At 48.8% G+C, this 27,474-nt stretch overlaps 1 protein-coding gene, 1 long non-coding RNA gene and 1 pseudogene across 3 annotated transcripts in view; all 3 read left to right on the forward strand.

The window, feature by feature from the left end:
• LOC102567908 (unconventional myosin-X) overlaps nt 1-13,543 on the forward strand; it is a 160,005-nt gene extending 146,462 nt beyond the window's left edge. Inside the window, exons 38-41 of the mRNA XM_059727606.1 lie at nt 1,255-1,378; nt 2,984-3,433; nt 5,744-5,935; nt 11,512-13,543. Coding sequence (XP_059583589.1) covers nt 1,255-1,378; nt 2,984-3,433; nt 5,744-5,935; nt 11,512-11,625 — 880 coding nt within the window. The 3' untranslated portion in view covers nt 11,626-13,543. The remainder of the gene's footprint in view (nt 1-1,254; nt 1,379-2,983; nt 3,434-5,743; nt 5,936-11,511) is intronic.
• Nucleotides 13,544-21,084: 7,541 nt separating this feature from the next.
• The window catches only part of LOC132250426 (putative E3 ubiquitin-protein ligase UNKL), a 44,741-nt pseudogene continuing 38,351 nt past the window's right edge, over nt 21,085-27,474 (forward strand).
• Nucleotides 21,802-26,252, forward strand: LOC132250427 (uncharacterized). Of its 2 annotated transcripts, XR_009462158.1 has the most exons (3): nt 21,802-24,613; nt 25,177-25,231; nt 25,340-26,252. It is a non-coding gene; the product is annotated as an uncharacterized LOC132250427 (long non-coding RNA). The 2 variants fall into 2 exon arrangements; XR_009462157.1 differs by having other exon boundaries at nt 25,177-26,252.

Below are 27,474 nucleotides of genomic sequence, written 5' to 3' on the forward strand. Positions count from 1 at the left end.
TTCTGGTTACTGCAGAGCAGGCATGTGCAGTCACGTGCATCCTTAACCATTCAGACATTGTAAGCTGCACGTGGATATTGTACTCGCAGATGCACCTGGAAAGTCACCTCCTTTTAAACTGCTATACATGGAATGGCTAATGGGTTGGGGATACCAACCCTTTTCTGTCTAGAGTTCACTGGCATCATCCTCCCAGGAGCCAGTAGTGAGTGAAAACTTTGTCTGTGCAGTGCAGTAATTCAGGGCACTTCATAGTATGCCTTAAATCAGGGGTGTCAAACTCATCCAGCCCAATGAGCTGGATGAGCATTACTGGGCTAGTCTGCAGGCTGAACCAGGACCGTGCCCTCTGTGTAGTGCTTGTAGTGCAGCACGTGGGGTTGGATTGGCCGCATGCACTATGAGCACCATGAGGCTGGCACAGGGCACGTGCTACATGCAGTGCCCCACTGGACTGGCCCTTTGTGCTGGTTCCAGCACAGCCTGAAGCAGACCAGCCCTGGAACCAGTGCACAGAACCAGTCCAGCAGAGCACCGCATGCAGTGCATGCCACATGCCAGCTGCCTGTAATACACATGGCATGTGGCACTACAGCTGGCATGTTGGGGTGGTCCAGCAACGGTCCAGATCATACGGCTCCATGGGCTGGATCTGGCCCACCCGACATATATTTGACACCCCTGCTGTAAACGTATGTCCCTCCCTATAGCCAGAGCTAATAAATCATCCTTGATTTCCATCTCAAGAGAGAGGGCAAGCACTTGAGCTTCCATTAAAATGAAGTGAACGTCTTACCCCCTTGCGGTGGTCTTTTCAGGACAGGAAAAGGCCTGTAATCAGAAAAATGGTATGAAGGAAACTGGCATTGCCATTGCCTGTCCTGTACCAAACTGGACTCTAGTCTCTAGAGCTGTCAAATGAGCTCCTCATGCTAGCACAAACTAGTCTTAAGGAGGCAATAATCCAAAGACTTGGGAATGTTCTGTGCCCTGGCTCCACCTCCCACTTCATGCTTCTTACCAGAACCCTTGTCCTGGTGGGTTTCTGATTCTTTTTTTCATTATTTCACCTGTGGATGGGGAGAAAGCTGCAGGCACTGGGAGAGGTGGGGTCTGTGACATGCAGACATGGGAAGCTGTGTGTGTTCCCCTGTTACAAAAGCCAACAATGCTCTTGCATTGTACAGTATGATTGAGTAAACCCCATTTGCAATAAGCTTACCAGTTTCTTTCTCTCTATCACCTACTTTACAGACTTGCTGGCTCTGAGGAAGAGGAGGAAGAAGGACACTGGCAGCTGTATTTTAAACTCTATTGCTTCCTGGATATTGAAAAGGTCCCCAAGGATGGAGTGGAATTTGCTTTCATGTTTGAGCAGGTACGTAAGGCATGGGGGAATGGAGAGATTGTTGGGGGCAGTGTTGGTAAGCAGCTGTGTGTGCAGACCGGGTAATTTACCTTCATGGGCCAGGTTAAGGAACAGAGTTTTGCTGCCTTGGTCCCTTGCCTGGGATCCCCTGTGCAGAGGTGCTGAAGATTTCTTCTGGCAAAAAGGAGTAAGACTAGAAAGAAAGAAAGTGAAATGAATGAGGGCTCCAAAGGGAAGAAATCTTAAACTACTGAAGTATTTTTAAAACCTGTCTTTTAATAAAATAAACGGAGAAGATTTTGAAAAATCACTAAAAGAAGCCCCGTAAGGTAGCTTTTTGTAAAACAAAGGGTAGAGGACCTTGGAAAATTGACTCACAAGAATGGCGAGCTTGTGGGAGCTAAAAGGAATTCACTAAAATCATCGCTGTCTCAGAGAGAATCCTTTCTGAATAACAGTGAGATACTGAACATTTTTCTGTGCTGTAACTTATTGCTATGGCAAAAGGAAGAGAGAACGAGCTCGACAACGATGGTCTTCAAAACCAAATTCTTCTGTATCAAACTTCTTTCTCTAACAAAACAATGCGTCTCAAAACGTCTAAAGGCTAAGAATCAGGAGCCAACAACAGCACTGGGGATTGTAATGGTTAAGTTGGTTTAGCCAGATTGAACTGCTTTAATTTTTTTTTTTTTAAATGAACAGTCAAAGTAAGTCAAACTCAATATTGGCCTGACTATTTTGTGTATTCTGACAACCAGCATGTTGGCAGTGTACTACATAACTCTGTTTACAAACTAGTCAGAGGGGACCAGCAGGCATTGGGGGAGTCCCTGTTCCCATGAGCACTGCCAGGAATGACAAGGAATAACGGGCACAAGCTAGCAGAGTAGACTAGACATCTGTAGGAACTACTTCACAGTCAGGGCGGCTAGGATCTGGAACCGACTTCCAAGAGAAGTGGTGCTGGCTCCTACCCTGGGGGGCTTTAAGAGGAGGTTAGACGAACACGTTGCTGGGGTCATTTGACTCGGTACATTTTTTGGAGTGGTGAGCTGGGTAAAGAGTGGGTGTAGAAGTGAAGTTTGAGAGGGTGAAGGCATTAGGGTGGTAAGAGTAAGGTGTTGGTGTGGCAGAGGAAAGGTGGTTCAACTTTCTGTGTGTGTGTTTGTGTATTGGGATTCCTACATGTGCAAAATAACAATTTCATTGTGCAGTGTTGGGAATTGCGGGTATTTGTGACCTGCTCCTAGATCCCCACACATCAGCCCATTGGCCCATTTTATCTCCTATTTATTGCTGAATTTCTAAATGCAGCAAAACATTCTTTCCAGAAATGTCTTCAGCTCTCAGTCTGACCTTACCCGTTGCCAAACAAAGGACAAGTGGCTGAATCTGAACTTTCCTCTTTTCCTTCCACATAGGAGGATTTCCCAACAGAACAAGTAGGAGAGAGACAAGGCACAGAGATTCCTGTGTCACTTTTTCCAAATTTGTTTTGATTGCATTTGTCGAGCTCGTTGTAACCGCTAGTCAGGTGCCCTGGGTTGAGAGCTGCAGACACAGATGTGGCCTCAGCTAATGTTTTGTGTGAACATTTCCCTTCATGTTTAGGCTCACGAAAGTCTTATTGATGGCCATTTCCCTGCACCAGAGGAGACGCTGCAGCACCTGGCAGCCCTGCGGCTGCAGTACCTTCATGGAGACTATTCCAAAATGACCTGGATCCTGGATGGTATCTACCCAGTGAACCGGCTAAAATCCAAAATCCTGCATTCAACTAAGAGCAGCGGCACTACCAGTCACACACTGGAGAGGAGACGGACCAGCTTTCTGGAAGGGACGCTGAAACGGGGTTTCAAGACGGGCTCAGTCAAGAAGCAGAAGGTGGAAGAAGAGCAGATGATGGAGATGTGGGTGAAGGAGGAGCTCTCAGCTGCTCGGACAAGCATAGCACAGAAATGGAGCAAGCTTCAGGGACTGTCTCAACACCAGGCCATGGTGAAATACATGTCCATTGTAAAGGAATGGCCCGGCTATGGGTCAACCCTCTTTGATGTGGAGGTGAGAAATATGTAAATGCAGGTAACAACTGCTGTTCTAGCAGGCATTAATCTGGAAAACCAAGACAGTTATGGGGAGTTTCACTGCTTGGCTAGCATAGGGGAGTTTCTGGGAACTTTGCTGCCTTCTCCTTGACTGAGCTGGGAATAATTTGGAATAATTTGTCTGTCTGAGTGTTTACAGCACCACACAGACAGTCAGGCAGTGGAAAACTCTGTAGCCCGGAGGAGACTGATTGACAGCCCAACCTTGTATTGCTTACCCCCCAAAACACAAAAACAAATGCAGCCCTATATCTGTCTGGCTACTCAGGACTACACAACACAGATTCTCACCTTTATCAACTGGGGAGACCCAAGAGGGGGAGGAGGGCAGCATGCGGATTGGCAGCAGATCTTGAATATGCAGTTTTCCAAATTTCCTTCCATGGCTTGATCAGATATTCTAATACACTTTCTCTGATTTGTTTTATTTCCATTTCTTTAACTGGAATGTTTGGAACTGGACTGACCCAGTTTTCTCAGGGACTAGAAAGGTGTCAATTAGTTGGGAACTATATCCTTGGGAATGCTACTTGCCACCATCCTGTTTTCTCTTCACCTTAGTTTATGGTCTTCATTCTCAAGGCTGATTTGTTTTGACAGTTTATTTAAGGAACTTATCAAAAACAAATCTTTTATAGCAAAATGACATCTACATTTAGTTACATCTGTCATTTCATTATTACTACATTAAGATAAGACTATGATATATTTTCTCTGGATTATCTAATTTAAGGTCATCTTTTACAATGTCTCCTTTTCAGGCCTTGTGCTCTGGTTAATTGAATCTCATTACTGGTTGGGCTCGACATGTTGATGGCTTCCTTTAGTTTGCTGACCAAGATAGTTGTTACATCTGCTGCAAAGGTTCACTCTGCTGTTGCTCAGAAACAGGCTTTGGAGTCTTTTGCTTTAGTCGTATTTCTGCAGGACGGCCTAGCTACCTTAAAAACAGTCAAGACTGGCAACAAGGGGCAGATCCTGCTCCATCTATTAGGCAGCCAGTAGTCTTAGGTGTCCAAGTGTGATCCTGTTCTGCCTTAAGTCCCTGAAAATCCATTGATACATTTAGTCTAGTCTTGTAATCGGAGCAGGGCTGTAAAAGCTTACCTGAGTTCTGTTCCCAGCTTTGCCAACAGGAAAGTCAAGTTCCTGTTTCCTGCCTCACTTTTCATAGATTTCCTAGACATGAGGGCTGGAAGGGACCTTGGAAGATCATTAAGTCCAGCCCCCTGCCCCAGGATCCCAGCAAGATCAATATCCAATTGACTCTTAAAGGAGTCCAGAGTAGGTGCCTGTACCACCTCTGGTGGCAGTCTGTTCCAGTGTTTTCCTGCCCTCTGATCATGTGTGTGGCTCTCCTCTGGACTCTCGCAAGCTTCTCCACATCCTTAAACTGTGGAGCCCAGAGTTGGATGCAGTACTCCAGCTGCGGCCTCACCAAGGCCGAGTTTTTACAACCATTTTACAAACTTTCCCCATTTGTAAAATTAGGATGATGCTAGTGACGACCTCAGTAAAGCACTTGAAGATCTGCTGATGCAAATTGCTGTATGAGAACTTGGTATTATAATTATTTATTTTTTGGCTTAAAGTTAACTCAGTAAAAGCGCTGTGGTTTGTTTATGCCACAGTGTAGTTTAAGCTGCTGCAGAATTCTCATGTTGCCATTGATTTTATGGCAGCAACAGTGCAGGAATTCAGGGATCTTTAAGCAGAATTAAGCTGCGGTGTCACAATGCACTGGGACTGGGACTGCAGTGTCGGCTGTGGAGGGTTTGTGGTTTGCCCAGCAGAATATGCTGCTGCTGCTGGCTTTCCCCTCCCGCCCGGCCAGGTATCCTTACTCCAGTTTCCCCCAGCAGTGTATGAGGTGAGCTAAGAGCCATTTCACTCTCACACCTTTTCAGCAGAGGATTTCTTGTGCAGAAGCCGAGTTTCCCCAGCCAAGGAGAGGGCTGCTGTGTCCTGAGGGATCAGGCTGCCAGGCCTGGCACTGTTTCTGATTTTTAAAATGTGCACATTGTAAGTGATTCACTTGCCAAGGAGAATCCTGGTGCTAAACAAGAACCCACCTAGAAGGGTCACAGAATTAGATGGAAAACATGAGAACTGTGAAGAAGGGGCTTGCTGAGGCTTGTTCTGCACTGCTCTTCACTCCTTGCCCCTCTGTTCACATGCCTCACTCTAATGCAGCAATGCACAAGTGCACCTATGTTACCTTTCCCCTGGGGCACTGCTTTTAACACGTGTTTTCTGTTCTCTGCAGTGTAAGGAGGGTGGATTTCCAAACGATCTCTGGCTTGGAGTCAGCACAGAGAATGTGTCCGTGTACAAACGAGGGGACCCTAAACCACTGGAAACTTTTCAGTATGAGCACATTGTTTTCTTTGGTGCTCCACTGCCCAACACCTTCAAGATCATGGTGGATGAGAGAGAGATGTTCTTTGAGACCTCCCAGGTATGTGTAAACTGTAACCAACCTGACTCTTTATTACCTTCGCTTGTAGTTGAGTATTTGTGTGACTGCCATCTTGCTGACTTGGGTCACAATTAGCTCAGATGAAACTTTCATTTATTGGACCGAGAGACTTAAAGCAGCCAAAGTACAAAGGAGAATTCCTCTTAAACACAGGGACCAAAGCCGCCTACACCCAGCCATGAGAAAGGAGTCACGCCAGTGGTAAGATTAGTAGATTAGGATCACCCCATCTGGTGCCTAGAAAGGTGAGACTGAAAGACAGGTCGTATCAAGATCAGCTCATGCCCCTCAGCCAAAATGCAATTCATGGCCCAGATCGTGGCCTTTTAACACCCAAGTTCTGGTTGTTCACCAGTTACTTGAAGTACTTCCTGAAACCCTGATTCATGCGGTACAGGTACCAGCATGGGCACTGCATACAGATTGTCTCGGCCGGGTAGAGCCGACCGAGGGAAACGCTGGTTAATTAAGCGAACGTCAGGCGGGCTGGTGGATGGAGAGGCGAGACAGCGTATTGGTTGGAAAAATAACTTTTACTTACGCCGCTGATGGCTGCGATGCAGGCTGTAAAGGCTGCTTGCGTAGTTGCAACGAGTTGCTCCAACTGGCAAAAAACCCGAGCCAGTGAGTCCACAAACGAACCAGGCATGCAGGGAAAGGGTACGTTGGGGATAAGCGTTCGGCGACGGGGAGAAAAATCGATAGTTGATCAGGCTATCGATTCGCTCTGCCACGAGTCAGCAATTCTTTTAAGTCACTCTGCAGCATGCTCAAAGTTCTCCAACTTGGGCGGAGTCGCGCGGATTTTTATACGGCTAGCGAGCCAATTGCCAGCCGCCAGGTAGGAATAATTTAGAATCAGCCAATAATGGGGTGCGAATTTACATACAAATGGCAAAATTTCTGCACCGGGGCTTTCTCTCTGCAGCAGAAAATTCCACCGTGCAAAGAAGCTCCAATGTGGCGGGAAAATTCCACTGTGCCGAGGCACTAAAATCATTGGGTTATGACACAGATAACATTGGAGTCTGTGACTCTGATGTTAACCTCATTGTTGCAGTTGTTCTCAATAACAATATCTCGTATTGCCATGCAGCCAGAGTCAGACTTGCCATCCTGATCTGCGACTAGAGGTACTTCTGCCTCTTCCAATTACTGAAACCACCGTGGTGTCAATGAGATCTCCTGATGAAACTCTGGCTAGGTTTTGGAAAGACTAGGCTCTCTGACAGCTAAGCTCCTACTTTCCCCACTTCAATAACATAAGAATTACAATACTGGGTCAGATCAGTGGTCCCTCTAGCCCAGTATTCTGTCTTCCTTTTTAAGGAAGAATATTTACTTCCATGCCTTCGGCGCATACACGAAAGATGTCTCTTGCCCCTACTCCTTCCTTTTCCTCTAAAGAGCTGTGCTGGTCTGTTACAGGGGACTGTCCTTACAAGTAGAGACCTCAGGCATCTTGTGGGGAGCACTTTTCTTAGAGCATAAGAAGCACCAGACTGTCAAATCAAGTGTCCACCTAGAACAGTATTGTGTCTCTGATGGTGGCAGGGGTAGATGCCGTAGAGGGAGAGCACTGAATTGGATATATCTAGGGTGATCTCTCTCTTGTTCAATACCCACCTTTATTTGTTGAGAGATGCTAGTGGAAACATCTCCAACCATTCTGTTCAGTAGCCATTAAGAGCTCTCTCATCCATGAATTTATCTAGTCCCTTTTTTACCCTGGCTGTGCTGCTTGCCTTCACCACCTCCCATGGCAATGACTTCCGCAAGCTAACTACATTTTGTGTTTAAAAAAAACAAACAAAAACCCAAAACCCAAACTTTCTTGGTTATTCCACCCTCATGGTCTCCAACTCCATACCATTAAATCATGTGATCTTGAGCACTTTGGTCCCCCTGTCATATTCATTACTAGCCCAGCTTGTCCTGATTTAAGCCTCTATAGCTTTTAAGATGCTATAGGTTCAGGTTCTATGGTCCCTTAAGGTAGGGATAGACATTACAATTGTAGAACTACAAATGACCTTATGTGCTATAAAAGGGGTCACTGAAACCACAGAATAATAGGGGTGGGAGGGACATCAAGGGTCATCTAAGTCCAAACTATTGCACAAATGGAGAATTCACTATTTCTAACCCAGAACTGCACTTCATACTCCAGATGAGGCCTAACCAGTGCTGAGTAGAGAGGCACTATCACCTCCCATTTCTTGCACCTAATGCTTTTATTCATGCCGCCCAAAGCTGCGTTTGCCTTTTGTGCATCTGCATGACGCTGCATGCTCATATTGAGTCTGTGCTCTACTACAACTGCCAAGTCCTTCCCCACAGTGCTGCCATTCAGCCATTTTTATGTGTGCTTTTGATTATTCCTCCTGAGTTGCAGCACCATGCATTTGTCTGCTTTGTTAGCTCTCGCCCAGGTTTCCAATCTGTCTAGATCCTTCAGAATTGTGCTTGCATCTTTCAACCTGTTCACAATCCTTCCCAGTTTTGTGTCCTACTGAAGAAGCCCCTTTGTGTCTTGCCCTGCAGACTTGCTGAAGAAGCTTCCTTTGCTAGCATCCAAATTGTTAATAAACACGTTGAGCAGTACTAGGACCAGAACAGACCCTTGTGGGACTGCACTTGAAACCTCCTGCCATTCTGACATGGACCCATTAATACTCACCCTTTGCTTACGACTATTGAGCCACTTATCTATGTACCTTGTAGTAGATTTATCCAACCCACATTTCTCCAATTTGTTTGTGAAGGTTGTGTCAAGGTCATGACCTTATCAAAAGCCTTGCTGAAGACCAGATATAGACTGTATCCACAGCCTTCCCTTCATCCACCCAAGTAGTCACTTTGTCAAAGGAGGTCAGGTTTGTTTGACACGACTGTTTTTTCATAAATTGATGCTGGCTGCTTGCAATCAGCCTTCTTCCTCCAGATGCTTGCACATGGCCTTCCTGAGGGTCTGTTCAGGTAACTGTCCAGGTATTGAGGTGAGGCTACCTATCGTTCCTTGGGTTCTCCTTCGTGCCTTTATTAAAGAGGGGCACTGTGTTGGCCCCTTTCCAGTCCTCTGGTACATAGTCTGACTCCCATGGCTTCATGGGACCCCAGCGCTCTTTCCTGCCCAGAGCAGGGGGTCAGACTTGATGATCTAATAGATCCCTTCCAACCCTAGGAATCTATGAAAATCATTGTCCAGGGCTCTGAGATCTCTGCTGACTTGAATTCATTCAGACTCAACAAAAGCGTTCTGATATATCATCTCGTCCCTCAGCTTGCCCCCTTCCTTATCTAGATAATCCTTATTAGGTGTCTGGTTGCAGCTTCATTTTGTTGTGAAGCCTGAGACCAAGTAGCTGTTGAGTAGCTCCACCTTCTTTGCATCTTCAGTTAGGATTTCCATCTGGGTTGTTAACAGAGGGCCACTTCCTTGGTCCTTCTTTTCTGGCCAGAGACTTACAGAACTTCTTCTTGTTCTTAAACTCCTTTGCCAGGTATAGCTTATTCTTTATCTTTGCCTTCCTGATTTTTGTCCCTGGCTATTTCCTAGTACAATTTCTTGGTGACCTGCCCATTCTTTCTTTGCCTGTATGCTTCCCTTTTGCATTTGGGACATTTTAGAAGCTCCTTGTGCAGCCATATTGCTCTCATTCTTGTTGTGCTTCCATCATGTCGGGACAGTTTCTTGTTGGGCCTCCAGTACTGTGCCTCTTTAAAGGTTCCAGTTTTCCTGGGTGCCTTTATGCTTCAATCTGTCCCCCCACGTGTAGCAGGGCAGTGGTGGTGCCGGCCACTTGAAGGGCTGGAGCAGGCAGCAGCCAGGTGCTTGAGTACAGTGGCCATTTTGAGACCCAAGATATATATAGGGTAAAGCAGCAATTTGTGGCTGGCAGCCATGAGAGACATCAGCCAGTGGAGCTGAGGCTCAGGAATATCTTGGAGGTCTATGAGCTGGGGCTATGGGGATGGAGGAAGCTCCAGGTCCTGGGCATGACCTAAAACTGCACCCTGCCAGGGAAGGGAGACCTGATGGGACTGCTGGTGGCACGGCAGCCCCATAAAATGCCAGGCCAGTTACCTCCTTCGTGAAAGGCGGGTTGGGGGCGCCTAATAATCTCCAGCCCCAGTAAGTCCTAGCTAGGGAAAGCCCAGGCCAGTGAGAGGCCTGAGGCTTACATGATCCAGTGGAGTTGAGGGAAAAAGCAGGCGAGCAGCTCAGGTTTGTCCCGAGGGACCACGGCTGGCCCATGCTGGGGCTAGGACCCAGAGAGGGGCTGAAGGGCCCGGGGCCTACCACAAGGGATGCCCAAAGAGCGAAGAGGCTCGGGGTCCTGACTGGCCTGAGATGGGGCCAGGGCCTAAGGGGGAGCTGAAGGTCCCAGGGAGGAGACCACATCTAATGGGGTGAAGGGTACAACTGAGTTTAGCTGCCTGAGTTGCCATCTGTGAGGCTTGGGCCACAGTGTAGGGGTGGAATGGAGCTGCAGAGATCCCCTTAAACATTGGGGTGCAAAATGGGCAGCCTCCCACTTAATTAACACCATAATAATGTATCATCAAGGTGTGGCAGGAGAGAGAGGTGGGCGGTTAGCCCAGAGACAGGTGGGCAGGCCAAAATGAAACTGGCTCCATGAAGGCCTCACCTGTTACACCATGCCTGTTAGCTTCTTGAGTTGCATTAAATCCATCTTTTTTAAATCTAGCATCCCAGTTTTGCTCACCTCATGCTTTCCCTGTCTTAGGATCTGAAATTGTATTGTGTCATGATCACTTCCTCCCATCACCTTCATATCCTTCAAGCAAGCAGCCTGTTCAGGCAGGCATCTTCTCTGTCTCTGGTTTGCTTCTCTTTGACACTGACTGGTTCGTGCAGCAGCTAGAAGTCTGTCCATCCCTTCTCCTGCCCAGCACTATCTGCGGGTCTTTTATGAATCTTCCCCTTCCTATGTGCTTATTCTCTTCCAGTACTTGGTTTCCTTGTTCCACCTTTGATACCTTTCCACTTTGCCAGGTTCCATCTTGCCAAATGAGTTTGGCCCATTGTGTGACTATTATCAATGGCCTTGGAGAGATGTAGGAAAGGCCTTCTCCACAGACCAGATACTTGTGAATAAAAGCACCCATGTTGCAAGTTTTCTTATCAGAGACTACACAAGGTAATAGCCAGTGTTATCAGCACACCAACAGCCTAGCCACTGGCAGTCATCTGTCTAATGCCCATCTATAAAATAGGGATGATAATGTCACCTCAAAAAGTATTGCAAAGGTAAATGTTGTGAAGTTTTTGTGTACTAAATATGTATTAAAAAAAACCATTCTTCCACCAAGCTGTGCACATTCCCAAATCTTTTCATAGCTAGAGGCCTCCAACCCCAGCTCTTCTGCACTCTAGCTTCTCAGTCAGTCAGCTTTACCTTTAATACCAGATGTAAAAGGTATACGGTCAGTGCTTCAGGTCACCAACTGCCTATCTGAGAAGTGTCTCGTATACCTGAACACTAATGTGTTTTCAATTTTCCTACTCCTTCCCCTTGTTCCATTCCCAGGTGGGAGAAATCATAAAGATCATGAAAGCCTACATCAACATGATTGTGAAGAAGCGCTGCAGCGTCAAATCAGCTGCCAGTCTGGACAGTCATGCTAGTATCTGGACTAGGTGATAGGAAGGAACCTGCATTCCTTGAGGTGGAGGCACTTGTCCATGACTGGAGTTTGCAACCTGTCAGTGGACGTGTAGCAAAGATATTTTTAAAAATTCCACTGGACAGCAAATGGGAGAAGAACTGAAACCTGGTATCACCCACGCAGCATCACGGGAGTTTCATTTCTGCCCAAAGACATGATATGGTAAGAAGTTATGGAATATGAACATTCCAAGACTTGTATTCCTCTTGCTTTCTTGAGGGACACTGTCTTTAAGGAAAGGCCACGAGCCTCTGCTTTTGCTGCTTTCATGATTTGTGTCATGTTCTGAAAAAAATAACCAGGGAACACTTTGCAATAGAGGAAGTAGGAGACGGGTGTTTTTTGAGGCCATTTATGGTGGTTTCAGAATTGGTCTACAATAAACATGTTTTTTTTAGTTTGTAACCAAACTTACAGCTGCCTCACTAGGTGGTTCTCTCAGCAGGACATATCAATGAACTGATTTGTATTTAAAACACCTCCCTGTGCTGGCAGTATTTTCACACCCAGGGAATCAGAATGATGACTCAGCCTCCAAAATTAAGATTACAAAATAACGTAGGTTCTTTTTTTTTGCGTTCAGCAGAGATTAATATGTTCACAACTCCAGGAGTTGACATTTCAAGATAAGTACCAAATACAGCAATTCATGTGATAGAGTGCTGAGCAGTGGCAGTGCTGTAGTTGAAAAGGAACCGAAGCAGAGGGTGCAGCTACACCCCAAACTACTGAATGGTGCTACTGAATAGCTAGTGGATTGGCCCCAAGTAGACATGGGGGCATGAGTTTTATCTGCTTGCATTTTCAAGGAAGTTTTCTGTAGCCTTCCATTACATTTCATTTGCGTTTTAGGATGCCATGATGGTTTCGGAGGCAGTGGTGGTGCGCAGCATGCACACCATGCACAGATAAATTATGCTTTTTCCTCTAGTTTTAATTGGACACTTCTGCTTCCTTCTGCACCCATTGCCCTCCACTAAATTCTAACTGAAACTTATTCCACCACAGCTGCTCAGCAAGCTTCCAGAAGCCAGCAGCAAAACTCAAAGGGAACACTTGGTTTTGCAAGGAAGGCTGTTTTTTGGAGGCTTTTACAGTTGAAGATCCTGCTATCCCATGCAGTCTTTTAGCCAGCAGATCTCCGTAGGGTCCAGGACCAAGAATCTTTTTTTCTCTGGTCCCATGACTGTCTCTTTCCAGGGGCATACAGATATAAAAAGCAGTTTTAGTCCATCCTCAAGCCATACTCTGGCATCATTTAGGAGTCATCCCTATCACACAACTCAAATGCTACCTGCCATTGAGAGAAATGGTCTTTTGGTCTGACCTACTGTATGTAGCAGTTTCTTACAGTTCCCTCTTCCTCATCTCGGCATCAAAAAACACCCCAGGATCACTGAGTCAACAATACAAGACTATCACAGCCAGCATTTTTCTTTCCTCTCCCTCACTGCCAACATGCTCAGCACCTGTCCCTTGCTACCACAACATTTTTTTAAAACTGAAACTTTGCCTTAAGCTTTACTGAAGAGTCTTACAGGGGCTCCAGTTTATCTCTTCCTATAGAAAAGGATCGCTAGGTGACATTTTGGAACAGACAGGGAAGCAAAGGAGATGGGCAGAGTAAAACTGTTTGCATTGCATTAGGTCAAGTACACTAACTGGAACCGTTCCTTTACGTATAACCACAGCTCTGATTCCCCCTGCCCTAACCCTGCACTACTGGTATATCCTAGGTCTTGGGTTGCTGCAGGCAGCTTGAACCCACTTGGGAATGTAACTCCCAGTACTACTTGTTGTAATTTACTTATTTCTATTACAGATTTCCTTCTGCTCTTTTTTAATTTGTAACTGGCTTTACAAGATGAAGGTTTAATAAATTATTGGATTGCACAGCCTGTTTCCTTCACAGATGATTTGTGTTCCTGTAGAACAGCGTCTTGAGACACCTGCAAGCTGTGTTTACGGTGCTGGGGTAAGAGGGAGGAACAGCGGTTAGAAACAACATGAGCACAGACATTACATTGCCAAATAGAGGGAAAGTTTGGAGATGAGGATGTGCCAGGCCTTCCCACCGCTCATCTGGGCATTGGGATCACTTGGGTGGACACTGCAACTTCAGTTAATGGGGACTATTCCAGGATATGTTCTGGAGATGGGGTTGGGGGGGGGGGGCGTGTTTCTGAAGCACCCTCGATGACACAGGAGGGAGGCAGTGCAGAAGCTGGTGCTGGAGACCACTCCCCATTTGCATGTTACCAGGGCCCCTGCAATCACAGCACCAGCTCTGCTTTCCCACAAGCTGGACTTGATTTGTTGTCCTCTGTGTCCAGGCCCCTCTATCCTGGAAACACTCCCTCTGCCGTGGCCCCCAGGGCTTGCTACTCCCTGGCACAACCTGCCCATGTGACTTGCAGAGCAGCTGTGGAATCTCCATCACTGGAGATTTAGAAGTGAGCTAGATAAGCATTAGTCAGGGATTATCTAGAAGTAGCTGTGCCCGGCGTGCGTCATGAAGAGCAGCAGTTGGAAGCTCAGGAGCCCTATGCATGCCACTGAGAGGTAACGAGCTCTGCAGCCCAGAGCTGGTGGATCTTGGAGAGGCTCCAGAACAAAACACATGCTGCACTGTGGAGGTCCTGGGGGAGGGCAACTGGGCAGGGAGCACAAGCCTGGAGCATGCACCTGCCCTGCCCCTGTCCCGCACACAGATCGGGGGGGGTTACCCCTGTCCTTCAGGAGTGCATGCTGTGGCGGGGAGTCAGCCCCACCCCCTGCCCCCAAACAAGCCACCTGCGGCCTTGTCCTGCTCCTCACCAGGGCTCTGAGGCCTAGGTTGTGCAGGAGCACGGGCAAATGCTCCCAGGACCCCAGGAAGGCTCCTGGGCCCCAGCCTCCCCTACCCACCTGGGGTTGCCTGCTGCAGCCAGAGGGGGCCCAGCACAGGCGTTCTCTGGGGGCAAGACGCAGTGGCAGGAGGCTTCCTGCTGCTAGTTGGCCCTGGGGAACCAAACATCCGCACTCGTCTGGATACAGCCAGGGTGTCGTCTACCTTGATATTGGCAGTATCTGAACTCCTAGGCCTAAGGAGGCTGAAGTTGGTGCCTTATTCCCCGTTCCTTTTCCAAAGCTAATCTAGACCCAATAAAAACTTGTTATTAATGAATTCCACATCCTAAATTAATATCCCACGTCAAGTACAGAGAGAGCCTTAAATGGAGGTCAGATTAGGATGGGATAATGGGGCAAAATACTTCTTGGGCCACCCCAAATTTTATGGCAATGCCACTGGAGGACTGTCCCAAAGAAGCATGACCACAGTCCCACCAGGCCCAAAGCACGGTTTGGCCGTGCTAGGTCACCAACTAACAGCCCCCATGCCCGCTATACTAAGTATAATGGTTTGAACAAGGAATGGCTTTTGGGCTGGGATTACGGCTAAAAATTCTGCTTGGGCCGCCCGTGAGAATACCTCTGTGCCCCGGGGGCTGTCCTGGACATCCGTGACCAGAGACTCGCCCGGCCCGAAGTGCGGTTTGGCTGTGCCAGACTACCAACAGGCAGCACCCAGCTGCTGTGCTAAGCGTGTGCACCCGAGTAAAGAACTGGATTTTGAGCTGGGATTATACCCAGAAATCCTTCCTGGGCCACCCCATGGCACACCTCTGTGCCCCCAGACGACTCTCGTGGACATCGGTGACCAGAGACTCGCCCGGGCCGAAGTGTGTGTGTGGGGTGCAGGGCGGGAGTGGGAGGCTGGCAGGGTGAGGGTTGGGCGTGAGCGGCACCAGCACGACCGGGGTGTGGGCTGCGAGCGCGGTGTCCCCCGCAGGTCTCCTCTTCTCCGGACCTGTAACCACGGTAGCCCCGGGTGACGCGACGAGACAATGACGGGAGCCCCGCAGAGAGGAGCTGTGGCCGAGCCGGCGGAGGGGCGATGGCGGAGGCTGCCCCGAGTAGACTCGAGGACGCCGCGCAGTCGGGCAGGAAGAGGTGCTGCCGCCCGACGAGCTCCTGGGCCGGCGTCGAGACCCGCACAGGCGCCCCGGGGGCACAGGCGGCTCGCGGAGCCCGCCATTGAACGCGGGGCGCCCGGAAACGCAAGGCCGGAACACCAGCTGTCCTATCCCAGGGCCCTCTGGGTGATGTGGCCTTCCGCTTCTGTACTTCCGGGCGGCCATTTTGGAGTATAGGGTGCCCTGGGAGATGTAGTCTTCCACCTCTAGACTGCGGTCGGCCATCTTTCACTATAGGGCGCGCTGGGAGATGTAGTCTCTCGCCTCTAGACTTCCTGTTGGTCACTTTGGGTCATAGAAGGGCTTGTCCCCGCGTGCTGTGCCGGAAGTGGCCGGCCCGGGCGGGAGGAGGTGTGGCGGCGCAGCACAGGGGCGAGGCCCGCGCGAGGTTGTGGCGGCGCTAAGGTTGGTTCCTGGGCTGCTCAGGCGACGTGGCCCGGGCGGCCCCAAGGCAAAGGCGTTAGGAGTCAGGGCGAGGGCGAGGGCGAGCATGAGGGTCAGGGTCAGGGTCAGGGTCAGGGCCAGGGCAAGGGTGTAGCAAGAAACCTTCCCCCCCCCCATGTGAAGCCCCTCCATGTGGCAGAAAGCCCCATTTTGCAATATTTGTTTCCTTCTGGGGATGCTTTGTTTTTTCTACCTTTTCTTCCTTCCACCCTCTTCTTCTTTTATTATATTTTTGTTATAGAATATAAGGTGTACTTTTAGTAAAATATAGTTTGTAGATGCTTTTATGGATATAAAATAGTGTTCTGCATCAGTATGTCCCCCTCCTCCACATTGTATTTGGTCCATTTGTTGTACGTGCCATGGCATGACACCCTTTTATGTATTATATACTCTGGTCTTTAACTTTGAAACAAATGTACTTTAAGTTTAAAAGTGAGTTGTACCATGTAACAATGTTAGCAAGGGTGGAAATCAAACCTCAGCTTCTCTGTATGGTCCCTGAATGACTCTTGGCTGATTGTGTAACAGGGTAGCTAGACAGGGTGGCAGGCTGCTAATGGCGGCAGGTAACACCTACGAAACCACAGGCTAAGGAGAGAAAAGGATCAATACAAAGCCAGGAAGTCCCTGAAACTTCGCTGTGAAAAGGTACAGAAGCCCTGGTCTGAAGTAATCACAGCAGTGAATTAATCAGACTTTATCAACGGGTTCCCAAGACTGCACGTACCTGTGGACTTGACCCCTAGAGCTGACAGCTGCCATCCAGCAACCACCAAAGGGGATGGCCCACAAGTTCAACAACCCCTGGACTGGGTAAGCCGGAAAATTGGGGAGTCACCAAAGTCTGCCAGAGAGGGATAAAAGGCAGTGAAGCATGACCCCGCACCACCACCACCAATGGTGCCCTCTCTGACCTGACCAGCTCCCTGCCTGCCCAGCCAGAAGGACCAGCCTGCAACCTGCTTCTGAGCCAACATTGAATGGAAAGAAGCCTCGCCCGGCCGTTGACGGCGGACTCCAGAACTTGGGGATAGATATATCTTGACATCGGATCGGTGCTTAGTGTTCATAGCTAGCTACTGTGAGTGTGTGTGCGCGAATGTGTGTGTATTTGAGAGGATCAGCCCCAAGGTTTATGATCTGACTTTTGCATCTGTCTAATAAACTAGAATTTTATGATGATCCTGTGTGCTGGGCACCGAGCTTGTCTGGACCTACATGTGAAATTTAAATGTAACCCAGGTGGTACTCCAAGATTTACCCAACCCCCTCTCTAATTGAAGGGATCAGAGCAGGTGCATGAGCACTGTGGGAGGTGTAGAGACCCTCCTTCCCCTATAGAGCAGAGTAAGACCACCAATGGGGTCTTAACCATATACCTTTTACTGAGAAAAACAGTAGTGGGAATATAACATGTATAAACCAGGGGGTATAGGGGACACTACAACGGCCCAAGGGGGCAGGATTCAATAAAGGTTAGGCACTTACAACCGTACACATATTCATCCAGTTGACAAAAGACAGGGTTAACAAAATAGAAACACAAACAGCAACACAAACAATACTGGTTGGTGAAATATAAAATGCACAAAATACAAAATGTCAAATAAGATGAAATGTAGGGCCTAGGTACCTGGGAGTGGGGAAGTAGGGAAAACACAATGACCCCCTTCCACCGAAACAATAATTTCTCCCTATTACTTCATTCATCCCAGCTGGGACTAGGACTGAGATAGGGTAGGGGTAGGGGTAGGGTCAGGGTCAGGGTCAGGGTCTCCAGTGGAGGCCCAGTGTAGAGGTGAGTGGAGGTTTCAGTGTGTCTGGAAGTGTGTGTGTGTGGTGTGTGTTTGGGTTGGTTGTGTGTGGAGTTTGGTGGTGTGGTCTGCTTTTCGCTGTTGTAGTTTGTGTTGTGATGTGCTGTGCTGGGCTCTCGGTTTGTTTTTCTTTTTTTGCTTAGAGTCTGGCTTGGAGTGGCAGTTGGAGTTGGAGTGGTTGTGAATAGGTGGGCAGTTTATCAGCCAGTTTTGCACCCATTGAAACACCCAAACACTCAACATAAGCCTAACCATCATCCAAAGTCACATTTTCTACCCATTCCCACACCCTACCCTTAACCCCAAACCACACGTAATTTCACATTTAGAGCCATTCCCACAGCATGAACCTCAACATAACCCAGAGTATAGTTAACATTTAGACCAACTCCAGCACTTTAACCCTGAATCTATCCTACACCTGACCACACATTTAGACCTATTCCAACACCCTCACTGTAACCCAAACCTGCACCCATTCCCACACACTAACCCTAAACTGCACCCCAATCCATTTGTACACCTGTTCCCTAACCGTAACCCTTTGCCTAACCCTAACCTGCACCCCAATGCCTTTCTGCACCCATTCCCTAACCCTAACCCTCTGCGTAAACCTAACCCGGACCCTGATGCACTCGTGGACCCGTTCCCTAACCCTAAACCTGTGCCTAACCCTAACCTAGACCCCAATGCACTTCTAAACCTGTTCCCTAAATGTAACCCCTTGGCTAACCCTAACCCGGACCATGATGAACTCGTGGACCCATTCCCTAACCCTAACCCTGTGCCTAACCCTAACCAGGACCCTAATGCACTCGTGCACCCGTTCCCTAACCCTACCATCGAACCTAACCATAACCCAGACCCCAATGCGTTCGTGGACCCGTTCCCTAACCCTAACCCTGTACCTAAACCTAATCTGGACCCCGATGCACTCGTGGACCTATTCCCTAATCCTGTGCCTAACCCTACCATGGACCCTAATCCACTTGTGGCCCCATTCCCTAAACTTAACCCTCTGCCTAACCCTAACCCAGACCCAGATGCACTCGTGGACCCGTTTCCTGACCCTAGACTGGTGCCTAACCCTAACCTGGACCCCGATGCACTCATAGACCTGTTCCCTAACCCTGTGCCTAACCCTAACCTGGACCCTGATCCCCTCGTGGACCCATTCCCTAAGCCTAACCCTGTGCCTAACTGTAACCCAGACCCCAATGCACTCGTGGACCTGTTCCCTAACCCTAAACCTGTGCCTAACCCTAACCTGCACCCTGATACCCTCGTGGACCTGTTCCCTAACCCTAACCCTGTGCCTAACCCTAAGCTGGACCTCGATACCCTTGTGGACCTGTTCCCTAACCTTAACCCTGTGCCTAACCCTAACCTGGCCCCTGAGCCCCTCGTGGACCTGTTCCCGAACCCTAACCCGTTTGCCTAAGCCTAACCTGGACCCCAATCCAGTTGTAGAACTGTTCCCTAACCCTAACGCAGACCTAGATTCATCTCTGAACCTGCTCCCTAAGTGTTACCCTTTGCCTAACCCATGCATTTGTGGACCTGTTTCGTAACCCTAACCCTTTGCCTGACCCTGTCTAGGGTTTGCTGGGGCAGAACATAGTGTGTGTCTCTGCCTAGCTGGCTGTCTTGCCATGGGCTCTCCCAGTGGTGCTGGAAATGGTTTGTGCTGTGTCTGTATGCATTTCTGTTTTTCTTGTCTTCCAAGTTGCTGCAGCCTTTCTCTGCTCTTGCTGAAACTTGCAGGAGACCTGTGTTTGCACATCTAAATTGCTTACCTTGCTTGCAAGGGGAGACCCCGGAGGGGGTGTGCCTGCAGCCTTGCAGCTATGGGTGGGGGGTTAAAAAATAAAGAGTTGCCTGTGAGGTCTTGGCAGGGAGGGTCTGGTGCCTGCAGTGCCGTGAGGCCTCTGAGTTGTTCACAGTGGCAGGTGTCTTCCGGTGTTTTGTCTGTGTCTGTGTGCAGAGGAGCCACCTTGCCAAGGCTTCAGGCACTGAAGACGAGGTGAAGAGCTGCAGAGATGGCAGTGGATGAAATGGGCGGCTGTCTCTTGAGTTCCCAGTTTGTGTGGTGTGAGGCCTCTGCCCCTGTGACGTCGCCTGTGTGGAGCCTGCGGTGGGTTTGAGCTTCCTTGGAGCGGTGCGATGTCTTTGTCTTCCTGTCTGACCACTTGTTCTTTCATGTTTCCAGGAGCTGTTGTGTGTGTATCTTTGCAGGTCACGCTGCGTGTACGGTGGTTACTGTGATACATCATGTTTTGAGTGCCTGTGACTATCCAGCTCCGGGAGGCCGCAGACAAGCCTTTGAGAGCTCGGGTAGTAGGGGGGGTAGTAGGGGGAGTAGGGGGGGCCGGATGTGTGTGCTGGAGGATGGGAGAGGAGCTTTCACCGTCTCTGACTTTGTGTCTTTGTATCCCCTCTTTGGGCCGACAATGTTTCCGTTCCTTTTCCAGAAGCCTGTATGTATCTTGTGGGGGAAGAGGGATGCAGGGAGTTCTGTGCCATGCTGGTGGAAGAGGAAGGAAAACAATGCTTAAAGGTGGGTGTGGTTAGAGTGTGTGGGGAGGGGTGGTGAGCATTGTTTGCCCTGGGGTTTTTTTGGGTGAGGAGGGGAACCCCTAATGTCTGATAGATAGTGTCTTGAGCTTGTCGTTTCCAGCAGGGTTTTGGCCTCCTGGGTTGCGCCGGAGCTGGGTGGTGTAAGCCTGGGTTGGGTTTAGCTCCCTGCAAGTCCGTGTTCTTTGTAAAGGCTGAAAATAGCCTTTGCGTATATAGGTGGTTTCAGGGTTTGCCCCTGGCATGTGGGTGCAGATCTTGGCCTTGTGTGCTGAGGCAGAGGAGCGGGTGCTTGTGTCCCTGCCTGTGCTGCCACTGGCCTCCTTTCAGTTCTGGGAACTGCACTTTGTTCTGTCTCTCCGGGTTTGTCACTGGTGTTTCTTTCTAGTTTGATTTTTTAAATCACTGCAGCACTTTTTATTCTTCCTTTGCTTTTCCCAGATCTGGAAAGAGGGCCATGTTGGCACCTAAATTGATGCCCTGCTTTGGGGAGGGGCTTGACTGCACCCTGCCTGCCTTGTTTGGGGGGGTTGGCGGTGTGCTGCTTCTGGAGCCCTGGGCTGGGGGGGGGAGGAGGGGGGAAGGGAGGGGTCTTCACTTCACTACAATGAGAGATGAGTGCTCTTCCATGTAATAATTGCTTGTTGTTTTGGGGTGATGCCAATGTTTGGACCGTGAGCGGAGGCGAGCCGAGGTAGAGGTAAAGCGACCTAGAGCCACAACGTTTTGGGAGGTGGAGGACACAGGGGACTGCGCACCGATGGTGACTTCTGGGTCACCTGGAAGGAAGGCCTCTGCCCTTTTGCTGGAGTTGTGTGCATGAGCAGAGCGTGCGGTGAGTAAGATGTTACTTGGAGCAGTGTGGGATTGTGTTGCAGTGGGGCAGTTGTTTGTCCTTTGCCCTTCTGTTTGGTAGTGAAGTTAGCTCTGTGCCCTCAGGAGGTGCCCGTGTAGCCTGTGCAGAGAGGAAGGCAATCGGGGACGAGGCTGGGCTGGAGAAGGAGCAGAATTATGCCAGGTTGGGCGAGTGTTGTCTCTAAGGGCTGAGGCTTCTGTCATGGCTGGAGGGGTGTGCCCTGGCCAGGCACCCTTTGGGGAGCTTTGAGCTGGGTGGGTGGGGTGGGAATTGTACCTGACGGTCCCTGCTTTTGTTCACTTGTGCCCTTTGGGGTGAACTGCCTGTTCTGTCCCTCGTAGGATCCTGCCCCGCGTGGAGGGAAATGAATGTGGGTTCAGGGAGCGGAGCCGAGCAGTGCCCATGGAGGCGGAAGCAGGAGGAATTGAATGCCGTGAGGTGTGTTGGCACCCAGTCCCTAACCCGAACCCAGTCCCGGATTCATTTGTGCACCGTTTCCCTAACCCGCACCAGTACTCATTGGCAAACCTGTTCCCTAACCCTTTGCCTCACCTTAACCTGGACCCGGATTAATTTGCGGACCCATTCCGTACACCGAACCGACACCAGACTCATTTCTGAACCCATTCCTTAACAGTAACCTGGCCCCAGATTCATTTAAGAACCCATTTTGTAATGCTAACTGGTTCCCCAACCATAATCCAGACCCAGACTCAACTCTGGAGCTGTTCTCTAACTGTAACCCTTTGCCTGACCCTAACCCAGACCTGAGCTTATTTATAGACCCATTCTCTAACCCTAACTGACGGCCCGATCCAGTTGTGGACCCATTCCCTAACTAACATGCACCCCAACCCTAACCGACACTAAGATACATACGTGGACCCGTTGTCTGACCCTAAAGCACACCTGAACCTGGATTTATTTGTGGACCCATTCTGTACCCCTAGTACTTGGCCTAAGCATAACTAGCCCTAGATTCCTTTCTGAATCTGTTCCCTAACCCTAGCACTCGGCCAAACCCTAACTGGCCCTGGATTAATTTGTGAACATGTTCCCTAACCCTAGCACTTGACACAAGCCTAACAAACCCTGGATTTGTTTATGAGTCTGTTCCCTAACCCTGGCACTCAGCGTAACCCTAACTGGCCCCAGATTCAGTTCTGCATCTGTGTTGTAACCGTAGGATTCGGTGTAACCATAAGTGTACTTGAATTCATTTCAATCTGTTCCCTAACCCTAGCCCTTTGCCTTGACTTGGATTCATTTGCGGACCTGTTCTGCCCCACTAGCCCTCGGCCTAACCCTAACTGGCCCTGGACTTATACGTGGGCCTGTTCTGTGCCTCTAGCACTTCGCCTAACCCTAACTGGCCCCGAATTAATTTCTGAATCTGTTTCCTAATCCTAGCACTTGGCGTAACCCTAACTGGGCCTGAATTCATTTCTGAAACTGTTCCCTGACCCTAGCACTCGGCCTGACCCTAACTGGCCCCGGATTCATTTGTGGACCTGTTCCCTAACCGTAGCGCTTGGCCTAACCCTAATGGGGCCTGGATTAATCTTGGAATCCATTCCCTAACCCTAGCACTTGGTATAACCGTAACTGGCTCCGAAGTCATTTCTGAATCTGTTCCCTAACCCTAGCATTTGGCGTAACCCTAGCTCGATCTGGATTCGTTTCTGAATATGTTCCCTAACTGTAGCACTCGGTGTAACCATAACTGGGCCCGGATTTGTTTCTGAATGTGTTCCCTAACCATTGCACTCATCGTAACGGTAACTGGACTTGGATTTGTTTCTGAATCTGTTGTCTACCCCTAGCACTTGGCCTAACCCTAACTGGCCTGAAATTAATTTCTGAATCTGTTCCCTAACCCTAGCAATTGGCCTAACCCTAAGTGGCCCTGAATTCGTTTCTGAATCCATTCCCTAACCCTACCACTTGGCCTAACTCTAACGGGGCGCAGATTCATTTTTGAATCCATTCCCTAACACTTGGTGTAACCCTAACTCGATCTGGATTTGTTTCTGAATATGTTCCCTAACCCTAGCACTCGGTGTAACCGTAACCTGCCCGGATTCATTTCTGACTCCGTTCCCTAACCCTAGCACTCGGCGTAACCCTAACTGGCCCTGGATTCATTTGTGAATATGCTGCCTAACCCTAGCACTTGGCCTAACACTAAATGGACTCGGATTCACTTGTGGACCCGTTCTGTCCCCCTAGCACTCAGCCTTAGCCTAACTGGCCCTGGATGTATTTGTGGCTCTGTTCTGTCTCCCTAGCACTTGGCCTAACCCTAACTGGCCTTGGATTCATTTCTGAATCCATGGCCTAACTGTAGCACTTGCCCTAACCCTAACTGGCCCCAGGTTCATTTCTGAATCCATTCCCTAACCCCAGCACTCGGCGTAAGCCTAACTGGACTCGGATTTATTTGTGAATCCATTCCCTAACTCTAGCACTCGATGTAACCCTAACTGGGCCTGCATTCATTTCTGAATATGTTCCCTAACGCTAGTAGTCTGCATAACCGTAACTGGCCCCGGATTTGTTTGTGGACCCGTTCTGTCCCCGCTAGCACTCGGCGTAACCCCAACTGGGCCTGGATTCATTTCTGAATCTGTTCCCCAACCCTACCACTCAGCGTAACCCTAACTGGCCCCGGATTTGTTTCTGAATCCATTCCCCAACCCTAGCATTTGGCGTAAGACTAACTGGACGTGGATTCCTTTGTGGACCTGTTCCGTAACCATAGCACGCAGCGTAACCCTAAGTGGACCTGGATTCATGGGTGGACTTGCGCTGTCCCCCTAGGACTTGGTGCTGTTGGAGAAGAAAACCCCAGGCCTTAATATGTTTGTCAGGAGTGTTTTGTGGAATGTTCCTTAACCACTGAGCAGACCTATGTTGTCAATAGGTCAGCCCATAATTTTCCCAGGTTTGCAGTTTGCCGCATTTGCAGGTTCTTTGTTCCAGCTAGTTCTTTGTTCAACTTAGTATATCTTTTGTCATGTGACCTGCAATTGAAACGTATAAAAGGTTTGCTTTGATTGTATGTGGTGGACAGGCTCAGTGCCTCCCTCCTGCAGCTGCTTGTAAACAAAGGTCTCTGACAACTTTGTGAGTAAAGAGCAGTGACGTTTGTTTATTCCGCTATTCTTGGTGCTGTGAGTCGGATGGCAATGCCTGGCTGTGAGTACCGAGATCCTTGTGGACTGTTTCCCTCTGAATCCCCAGTCACCAAATCATGGTAAGAGCCCTTTTGAAATCTCTAAAGGGGTTATTGGTGGAGGACTGTCTGTGCGGGTCGGGAAACCAGCTCGAGCTTATGTCTTCTTAACTTCTGAAACAATCTTTAGACTGCCTGCCTTGTTTGTATGTATGAAAGTGGTTTAAAATTAAAAGGGTAACAAGAAAGTCTAGAGTAAGGAATATAGAAAGCTGGGGAATAGTGTGGGTGTTTTCCCTGGTATTGCTGACCAAGGCTGGGACTAAATAAATATTGCTGAGTGCTGTGCCTTAGTGCAAAAGTTCCTTTGTGTGAACGAATATGAGTCGCTGACCAGGTCTGAGACTAAGGTTGGGTCTAGCCGCCCCAAGGCTGTCTAGAAAGGCAGACTTGAAAGCAAGGGGGCCCAAGTGGAACCTTGTGACCCCACGGACAGGTTTATCCTTTCCCCATCCATGGTAATTGTCCAGGTAAGTGGTGGTTTGTGTTCCATACCTCCTGAGATTAACATCCATTTAGCTGATGATCTTGTGTTATAGTATTGTCAAGCATTACTGAAGTGTGTCAGGTCTGTTCATTCGCAGGTCCAAGAAGCTTTACGTCAACCACCAGATGTTCCCCATCACAACCTCAAACCAGGTGATTGGGTGTATGTAAAGGTCCATCGTTTGAAAAATGTGCTTGAGCTGACATGGAACGGACTGTTCCAGGTGCTTTGGACTACTAACACTGCTGTTTGTTGCCAAGGTCACTGGACGTGGAGTAGCACTGTAAAAAGGTATCACCTCTATTGGACCCTGAAACAGTTGAATTGCAACCTGGGCTAAGACCTTTCCCTGAGGCCAAGGACAAAGAGCGTCAAGACCTCAGTCCGGCAAATGAGGAGCATCAGGGTGCAAGTGCTAGTAACCTCTCCCCTGAACCCAACACTTCAGCCTGGCCAGATTCACCAGTTGACGATCGAAGATATCATCTCTGACCCCAATGAATAATATCCAGACTTGATACGTGTATATACCAGATGCTTCTAGTGCTATTGAGAACCTGGCCGAAATTATTGAGAAAGAAGCCGCTAAACTTCATCAAACTGATCAATGGAGTGTTTGTGACTGGTTTGGCACATTTGGGGCCAAATTATTTTATAGTGCAATCATGGTCCTGGGGTTTATTCTCTTTCTACAAGTGTTCCTCTTGTTGCTATGCAATTGGCACCTTAGTACATCCCACCAAAGGTGCAACAGTTGTGTCTAATGTGATACTGGGTCAATTGAGATTAGTCTGTCAATTGTTCTGAAGGGAGCATTGAAAGATACTCTAGCTAAGAACAGGTGTCACTGTGCCTCGCAGGATGCATAAATCAGAATGTTCTCACATTGGCCCATTTTGCAGTTTGTCAGCCAACACATGGTTACAAATCTTATCAGTTGTACTATAAGTACAAGAACGGGGCAATGTAGAAGAAAACCCCAGGCCTTAATATGGTTCTAAGAAGTGCTTTGTGGAATTTTCCATAACGACTGAGCAGACCTATGAGGTTAGTGGGTCAACCCATAATTTTCCTGCGTTTCCAGGTTCTAGATTCCAGCTAGTTCTCTGTTCTCCTTTATTATATCGTTTGTCAAGTGACATGACATTGAAACGTATAAAAGGTTTGCTTTGATTTTCTGTGGTGGACATGTTCACTGCCTCCCCGCTGCAGCTGCTTGTGAACAAGGGTGTCTGACAACTTTGTGACTGAATAACAGAGTGATGCTTGTTTCTTCCAGAGCGTTACCCCTACCTGGACACGGATTCATTGCTGAATTTGTTCTCTAACCCTAGCACTCGGCCTAACCGTAACTGGCCCTGGAGTCATTGGTGCACCTGTTCTGTCTGCTTAGCATGTGGCGTAACCCTAAGTGGCTCTGGATGTATTTCTGAACCTGTTCCCTAACCCTAGCACTCGGTGTAACCCTAACTGGAGTTGGATACATTTTTGTACCTGTTCTGTCCCTCTAGCACTCGGCCTAAGCCTAACTGGGCCCAGATGCGTTTGTGGACCCGTTCCCTAACCGTAGCACTCTGCGTAACCCTAACTGCACCTGGATTCATTTCTGGATCTGTTTCCTAACCCAAGCACTTGGTGTAACCCTATGTGGACCTGGATTCATTTGTGGACCCTTGCTGTCCACCTAGCACTTGGTGTAACCCTAACCGGCCCTGGATTCATCTGTGCATCCAGTCCCTCACCCTAGCAGTTGGCGTAACCCTAAGTGGCTCTGGATTCATTGGTGCACCTGTTCTGTCTGCCTAGCACTTGGCGTAACCCTAAGTGGCCCTGGATGCATTTCTGAATGTGTTCCCTAACCTTAGCACTTGGTGTAACTGCAACTGGACTTGGATACATTTCTGGACCCGTTCTGTCCCCCTAGCACTTCGTGTAACCCTAACTAGACCTATATTCATTTCTGAATCCGTTCCCTAACCCTAGCACTCGGTCTAACCCTAATTGGGCCTGGATTCATTTGTGGACCTGTTCACTAACCCTAGCACTTCGCATAACCCTAACTGGGCCCGGATAAATTTCTGAATACGTTCCCTAACCCTAGAATTTGGTGTAACCCTACCTGTATCTGGATTCATTTCTGAATCTGTTCCCTAACCCTAGCACTCGGCCTAACCCTAAATGGGCCTGGATTTGTTTCTGGACCCGTTCCCTAACCCTCGCACTCAGCATAACCCTAACTGGGCCCGGATTAATTTCTGAATCTGTTCCCTAACCGTAGAATTTGGTGTAACCCTAACTGTATCTCGATTCATTTCTGAATCCATTCCCTAACTCTAGCACTCGGCGTAACCCTGACTGGACCCAGATTTGTTTGTGGACCCGTTCTGTAACCCTA

The sequence above is a fragment of the Alligator mississippiensis genome, chromosome 4, assembly GCF_030867095.1.
Source record: "Alligator mississippiensis isolate rAllMis1 chromosome 4, rAllMis1, whole genome shotgun sequence".
In the NCBI taxonomy this organism is placed as follows: Eukaryota; Metazoa; Chordata; order Crocodylia; family Alligatoridae; genus Alligator; species Alligator mississippiensis.